The 8,424-nt window shown below is 40.1% G+C and overlaps 1 protein-coding gene across 1 annotated transcript in view; it reads right to left on the minus strand.

Moving 5' to 3' along the window:
* The window catches only part of LOC108232404 (transmembrane protein FAM155A), a 73,329-nt gene extending 64,913 nt beyond the window's left edge, over positions 1-8,416 (minus strand). The window contains exon 1 of the mRNA XM_017410172.3: positions 7,390-8,416. Within this exon, the coding sequence (XP_017265661.1) occupies positions 7,390-8,118 (729 nt within the window). The 5' untranslated portion in view covers positions 8,119-8,416. The remainder of the gene's footprint in view (positions 1-7,389) is intronic.
* Between the last annotated feature and the right edge of the window lie 8 nt (positions 8,417-8,424).

Genomic DNA, 8,424 nt, shown 5'->3' on the forward strand with positions numbered 1-8,424 from the left:
TATACATTATTGCTACAAACTTTGTATTTCTATCATTATAGTTTATACTTTTTTATTGCATTGTATTTTTATTTTTTGTAAAGTACCATATAAAAAAGCATAGTAATACCACATAAATAAATAAACATCAACATGTACAATTTTTCCCCCTTGTAAAAAGGTCAGTTAAAGTCAAAAAGACCTACAGGAACCAAAGTTTTGGACTGATGCTCTTCAGTCAAGCTTTAGCAGATAAATCTAACTTGTTAGCTAATGTTTTGCCACTTCCACAACCATGTATCTATAAATAGCATAGAGTCCCACATAATTAAAAAAATAATAATAATAATATCAAACTTATTTTTATGTTTTTTAGTAATGTATATTCTTGCAGATTTGTGCAAAAAAAAACTAAGTTTTTTTTTTTCTCATTGCTTGAATGCATGACATTATGCAACGTTTCTTGCAGTGTATGAGCTGTCACATAAACACCAAATCCACTCAACAACCCCAGAGCTGAGCGTGAAGCACATGCCAGGCTGTTTCTCAGAGCAAGTTTGCACAAGGGGTGTGCTGTCGGTCTGCGGTGTTATTTTAGGAGAACAGCCAGTGCAGCCCTGATTAGTGGTACTATGACTCCTTCTCCATCTCCTGATTACTGCTGTACTACTGTGTCTCTGCTGCTTTTCACTCAGGTTTTTTTTAAGTCCTCTGGAAATGATGCTTTACATGGAGCCCTGCATGGATGCAGATAGGCACAGTCTATATGCTGAGTTTAAAACTCAGAAGGTTAAGGTGGCCAGTTATTTCTTTCTGAGTATTTGTCATGGTGTTAGGATCTAATTGGCTGACTTATTACAGTGATCACATGTGTATTTACCTTTGCTGTGTCGAATTTCTCCTTTTGGGAAGCTATTCTTTTCGTTGACTTTCGAAAGTACTTGAAAGAAAATCGTGATGTATTTTTAAAATGAATTTACACTTCCGTAAACCACAAATTTGTGTTAGAAAAAACACATACTGCTGTCAAATAACAACACCGGTTCATCCCTTGAGTTTAGAAACTGTTTTGTAACTGAATGATTCATAGGTCAGAGGTAAGCAGCTTCACAAACGATAAAACTTTTATCTGAAAACTAGTCAGATAAAAGTCAGGTGCGTGAAGTAAATGCAAGATCAGAACCTATCTTTCCTAGATGAAGAAATTCTCTGCCTCTGTGCATGCGTATTTATGTGTGTGCATGGTTCATTTGCCTGTCTGTTGGCAAAATATCTTATGAACTAATGAAGGGATTTTAGAAAAACTCTCAAAAAGTAATCATTGACTGTACATCTGCAACTGATTAACTTTTGGAATCGCCCCAATTCAAGGGGCTGCCTCAGCTAACTAATCTTGGCAAACATAATAATGTTAAAAAGGTATTGAGCAACAACTTGGTGTGGTTGTAGCCGACGGTCGTCTCCAACACGTACTCTGAGCACTAACAGATTTTGCAAGATCTTTATTCAAAACGTTTGCATGGGATTTGCATTCCTTCAAGGGATGCTAGGCCTTTTATTTAACAATTGAATCTGAGTTACATTATTAAAAAAATCACCTCAGCGCTGGAATCTTAGCTTTTGGTTTTATGAGCATGAGTAATGAGGAATAATTCATTTGCAAAATATAAATGAGTTTTTGTCATTCAAATCAATGAAAATTTCAAGGTCCTCTATTTTAATAAAAATGAGCAATTCATCCGATGAGAAGATTCATGGGATATTAACAGCATGTCAATGGACTCTGTGTTTCTGTCTTTAATAATGAGCTTTGCTTTGCAGGTGTTAAATGGATTGATGGTGATCTTCTAACTTTACAGTGCAATTACCAAGTCCAGATTTCAATTTAATGTGACCAAAACCCAGAAAAAAAAACTTTTCCCAACAGTCTCAGCTGTGCGGTCTGAGAAATTAACACATGAACTCACGCTGAAATGAAATGAGGGCTCAACTGAATGCTTGTGTACAAACAGAAAAAAACAATAATCTGAAGGATCAGACAGGAGGTTAGAGGAGCATGTGGAGGACAGCATGTGAACAGGCTTGTAACCTACATCTACATCAATCCCTCTTTCAGAAAAAAAATCAATTCTTGCATTTCCACAAAGGCAGAGGGGAAGAGAAACTGTGTGTCCCGATGGGAGAAACGTCCACTATACACGTGCGAGAGGACGGATGTAGAGACAGATACCGAACATGTGTGTACGTGCGATGTTTCTCAGAGCTGACACAGATGGGAGAGGATGTGAAAGTAACAGAGAGACAGTGACTGATGGAGGGAAGGAGGAGATCAACGTGTTGAGACGGAGCCCTGGAGACAGAGCCGCCAGAGAAGCAGAGAATTATGGGAGTGCAAATTAAATTACACCGGAAGGGACAGTCAGGTCTGGACCTGCAGGAAACGATGTGCAAAGGGGCTCTTTTTTGTGTCTGTGAGTGTGTGTGGCTGTGTGTGTGTGTAATGTGTCTCTATGTAAACATACATTCTGATTATGAATATTTCATGTCTTTAGTCCATCTAGAAAATAAATCCCTATCTCGGTAAGTAAACCTGATTAAAGTTAGATGTAAATGAGCGTGTATGCTTGTGTGCAAAATAAAAAAAACAGGGATATTTAAAAGGTGTGAAAGACTATAAAACTGGAGAGAAGGAAGTTAGCTGCTGCTCACGGGTCTGCAACGTGACACAGATGACAGGCAGTTTGGCCAGCAGTCATATGTGAAGACGTGTGTGTGCTACAGACTTCAAAACTTGTCACCAGTTGGACATTCCTGAGAGGACAGTAGCCCCAGGGAGGGTCCAAGTCAACAAACAGCCATAAGCAACCTGTCACCCGACAAACAGGCTGCAAAGTTGGAGAATGTTTCATGTTATCTTGCTTGTCTGGTGAGTGATCTTTAAAGGAGACCTGGGACTTTCAAATGTTTTTTTTATTTATTTATTTATCTTTTAAACTTATTTATCTTGATAATGTATGTATTGTCTTTCTTTTATGTATTTAAATAAAACATGCAGTGTCTTGTTTGAATCACAAGGACAAGCCTCTGTTTGCCAGGTTTGGCAAGTTTCTAAAAAAAAAGTTTGACACCGATTGACTCCCATTTAAAGTCTGTGAATTCTTTGACATATTTGACTTAAATTACTAATTTCTAAATAACCAGTGCAAGTTTAGCTTTAATCAAGGCATCGTTCATTAAACAGACTCTTTCTTTCAAAGATTACAGTTCATACGTATTGTACTTTATAAACCTTTGAATTGCCATCAATTTCTCTCTACACTGTTGTTTAAAAAGAAGGTTAGGCTTCCAAAAACCTTTAGTTAACTAGATGAAGTCAAAAATACCACTTTTGGAATTTCACCCAAGATATTTCAGTAATAGTAAATGCTTTGAATGAATGCAGTCACGAAACACAAAAAGATACTTTGTACCCAATGAACACTACAGACAATGTTCAAAAAGTTTGACCTAAAAAGACAGTCAAGTTAAAGCAATTTAGTGAATTTGAAGACAATTAAACTGTTCTGAAAATGCAGTTAGAGGAGCAGTTGATTTAAAGTGGTACTTCTGAAAGGCAAAGCCAATAATTTGAAAAGGCAACGCTGATTGTCAAGAAAAAACAGTTTATCCAAAACGGCAAAGCAGAATCATTCCTGTAGTCAGTGATGGGGCAGTTATTCCTAAAATATTTAATAACATCATATTGTGGTTTTGTAAAAATAAAGCACTGTCTTTAGCAGACAATGCATGCCGATCAAGAAGCATTAAGCTTTGCTACCTAACTGTGTTGCACCTAGAGCAACACAATGATTTAATTCATAATATATACAGGTACTGATCCACGCAGGAAGTAATGGGAGGAGACCCCTGACAAGATGACCAATAAAAGAATATTAAATAAGAGAACATCACAGAGAAGCTACAGAAGCAGAGAAACTCAGGAAACTGTCAGGTAATAAGCATTTATGCTGGAGCTAAGACCATCACTGTAACAAAACTGGCTGTCATTGGTCTTTTATACAAAAGTGAATATAGTGGTGATTGATTGAATTCCTGATCAGGCAAAGTAGGGCAGAAACCAGGCAAATTTGCAAGTACAAATAACAAAAGCAGCCACTAGCTATAGCACTTCTTGTACAGCCTAGGGTATTTCTGGCAGGTTTATTATTAAATTGAACAACTGCTGTTATGGAAAATATGTATTGAAAACCATTTCTTTTCAATGACCTTTGAAGAGATCATGTCATTTCAACTTACAGATAGGTTTCTACTCCCAGTTTCTGGGCTCTGTGTTCTGTAAGCTGGTGTCAAATGTTTTGACTCTATCACTGATAGGTCCTCTGCTGAGAGCTTAACATCTCTACATATGTCTTGTGGCTTTGGCCTTCTTGCTATCAACGTTTGACGATTGCAGAACATCCCCTTAAGATTTTTTTTGTAATAAAAGACAAAAATACAAGCATGAGTCACACATAATGGATGCTTGTTCATTAAACAATATCATTCATGAGCCTCCTCCAACCCTCATGTAGATAATTTACAAAGCTATTTAGCAGACCTTCCCAAGCCTCTGTCGCAAATTCATCACTTAGCTTTGCTATGTTAGGTTTGGCTGTATTTAATTTTCTAACATTCCTAAATGTCATCTTTGTTGTTGTTTCACTGCTGCAGTGACTTTAATATTTCAGTGTGTTCTTTTTCTTTTTAACCTGGAATAACTGCTAAACTAGTTGATTCTCTTAGACAGTAAATAAAGCTGGCCTGATGTGAACCCACAGCTCATATTTGCTCAAAGAAGACTGTGGGCGAGTTGCATCTATTTTATGCATGAAAGATGAATATGAACACTGTTACTGCATATGTTTTTATTGTTTAAATTTAAAAATACAGTCTACAGTTGTTCTTATCTTGCATCTTGTGAAATGCAATCCTTTAAATTTATTTTTTTATTACATGTTATAGTGGCAATTTAGTATTTTATTCAAATTGTTATTAAAAAGTCAAACTTTCCAACATTGTTTTATGTATGGTTGATCTATTTAACAGAGTGAAAAGACAAGGAAATGATTGCTGTTTTTAGATACCATATATATGTCTTTTTGTTGCCCCACAGAATGGTTCTTCAAGACAAAACACTCAGGCTTGGGGGTGCTGTTTTCCAAAAAGGTCACACAAACGGGGAACCAGATTAGCATTTCAGATCAAGTTAAAGAGGCTAAAGGTCTCATGTAACCCTGCCTCAGTGTTATTACATTAGCAAGGAGTTGGAGTGGAAGAGCAAACAGCTCAGATGCCATGATAAAGAAGTAAACTGTGCCTAGCTCTTATAGAAAATAGCCTTGTGCACATGTAGCGTGCATGTAGCGATCATTAAAAAACACTGTGACACAAGGCTAACACCAAGCAGAACCTGGTTTCTTTGTGAAAGTTCATCCTTCAGTGTATCCACCCACTTACATTCCAGCTCAAACATAGATTACCAGCGCTCACAGCCAAACAGAACACCACGACTGTCTGCCCTCGACAACATCTCTCTTACAGAAATTAGTTTCAGCTGAAGGATGATTATGACAGCAGATCTGAAAGACTGGAAGATTTCCTGCCTTCCAAGGTTTAGGCCTGATTTCCTCTCGCACTCCCACAAGTCTTTATATTTCATTTTGTTAAATGTATTTATTCTAAATCCTGTTTATTAAAAATATCCACTACAGGTCTGAGATGGTAAAACAAGGTTGCTAGTTGACCTTGATCTTTACAATTCAATACCATACAAGTTACAAAAATAACTGGATAAACACAAGCCTTGAAACAGGAAATTCCCTTTTTCCATTGGACATGTTTTTTCTCCATCGTCTTTCAGCACGACGGACAGTTACTGCAGGAGACTACTCAGCTGACAGAGACAAGAGAAGGAAGTCTCTGCAACAATTTAGGGCAAAACAAAGGGAATAATTTCATCCAGTATGTCTCAACCTTGGCTCTCTTTGCAGCTTTTTCATTGTTCAGCCTCGCAGAGTGAGCTTTAACAACAAACCTAACAGAAGATCATTCATCCTGATCAACATGTGGGTAGGTGAAAACCCAGGTATGCTGCTTGTGCTCAACAGTAAAATAGTAAATCAACAAGTGAACTGGGGACAGAGCAAATCCTGGATTAGGTACAGAAATGACTGGAGTGCTATTATCAATATTAAAATATGCACCGGTTTGCCCTTTTCCTTCCTATTCTTGTCTCATAGAGCTGTGATAAAGCAGCCTGAACCAAACTCCATATGCCAAACGTCACTTCTTCAATCCAAGTTTCCAAAATAGTCTGTATTAGAACCACAATAATTTGATAATAACAAGGCTAAAGAGATTAAAAAAAAACAATACATTTTTCAGACTAACAGCGCTGCAGAACGTTCAATTCCCTCTTAATTTCTTTAAATTGCGCTTCCAATGAGCCAGACTTTCTTGAATCTTTTAAATGTCATTGATCAATGTTTTCTTAAGCTTTCTGAAGGGTTTTAAAAACGTTTTTGGGATTTTGCCTTTTTTTTCTACCTCATTTTCTATTTAGTTCTTGTACCATCAATTGTAGCATAGATTGTGAAATGTGTGCTTCAAAAAATGAGGGAAGCAAACAACTGGATGACAATAAAAAATGTGTTGAACCTTAAAAAGTAAATGAACTGTATCTGAAACTCTTGTTTCTTAAGAAACTGGGAAAGAAATGCAGCAGAGACCTGACACTGGACCTGAGAGATACATGATCCTTCAGTCGATCGTCTGTTGTATGACAGGTCTATTGTCAAAATGTATCTTTGATATTTTTCTGCAGTTATACAAAAAAATAAAAATAAATAAAAAACAAAAACAAACTCAACCAAGTGTCGATAATTCCAGTTAAAAATTTGTTCTTTGTTAAGTTGGCTGTGTTCTACACCATCCTGGTTCGATTTTCTAGGTCCAAGTTACAAAAAAGTGGCCTACAAAACAAGAATTTATTTCTCTAACTTGAGTGAAAATGTGTAAAAAAGTAGACAAAGTCCAAAGAAAAACTTTTAAAGGCCTTCAGAAAGCCTGAAGGACTGCTAATGAAAACCACTTTAAAAGGTTACCAAAAACAACAACGAAAGATGACTGAATGCCTTTGCACAGAGCTGTAAACGTTATAAGTTTAAAAGTTTCTGTCTTCTTTCCCCTCCAGAAACCCGCACATATGTGCAGATGTGAGTTTGTAGGCAAACCCTGGACGCTCTGGTAACCTGAACTCGCATAACTTGCGGATATGCCCAGTGGTTGTCATGACAACCAGCATCCCTCTCCACGCACGTGCGTTACCGTGCGTGAGCCCTGACCCCGGGGCCCCCCTTTCGGTCCCCCTACCTTGCACTCCTCCATGCACGTCCTGACCGAGTAGGCGTCCGTCTCGTATTTCTGCACCAGCAGCTCAAACTCCCGGTAGTTGTCCTCCGCCTGCTGGTCGAGACGCTGGTAAGCCTGGACGCACTCCCTGCATCCCAGCACATCCACCCCCGTGGCCGTATCCAGGGTGCAGTTCGCCACGTCCGGACTCGTAAACCCGTAAAACAAATCCAAAAGTGAGTAGGAATTACAAAAAGAAAGGTACAAATCGCTCAGATTCACGTACGCCGACGGTGTCCCCTCTTCCCCTCCGCCAGAGAGGCCCAGGCACACGGTCAGCGCGTCCGTGAACGTGAAGCAGTCCCTGGACAGACTGTCCTGGTGACAGGTGTCCATTCGCCACAGAGGTTTGGTAGAATTCCCTATAAAAATAACATCTTGCTCTCTGGCGAGGCGGTGGGGGTCAGCTGATGTTGGGGTTCGGTGTCGGTGGAGGGGCTCCTCGCCCACCACAATCATGTCCGTGACGGGGAGCCCCTCGCCGGACCGCTTGTCTCGGGTTCGCGTCAGTTTGGCCTCGGCGCAGAACCACAGGTGATCAGAGAGGAGGACGGTGATGAAGAGCAGAGAGGCCAGCGACAGTCGCCATCTCTGGGCCCGCTCCGGCTCCGTGAATGGCTTCTCGTTCTCTCGGGGTGCGAACCGGGATTTTAAGCCTCCGTCATGCTGCATCCGAGCACCCCTGGTCATATTTTAGGGAGAGAGTGCTGCCCTGGCCGACTCCACCGCGGGGGCTGCTCTGCCACAATACTCATTGACTTGTCGGCGGGGGGGAGAGGTGGGGGGGAGGCTGACTCCGGCTGCTTCTCCTCTCTGTATTAATGGTGAGGGGGGGCGCCGTGCCTCCTCCGCCGGTCCAGGGCGCCCACAGCGATCGGAGCTGTTATTCCGATCCAATTAGCGTGCCCGCACAGATTCAACTTTGCGCTGCCGCATCCCGGTTCTCCATGGTTCTCCGTGAGAAAACTGCGTCCTCTTTGACCGCATATCCCCCCC

Source organism: Kryptolebias marmoratus, linkage group LG6 (assembly GCF_001649575.2).
Source record: "Kryptolebias marmoratus isolate JLee-2015 linkage group LG6, ASM164957v2, whole genome shotgun sequence".
NCBI lineage: Eukaryota > Metazoa > Chordata > Actinopteri > Cyprinodontiformes > Rivulidae > Kryptolebias > Kryptolebias marmoratus.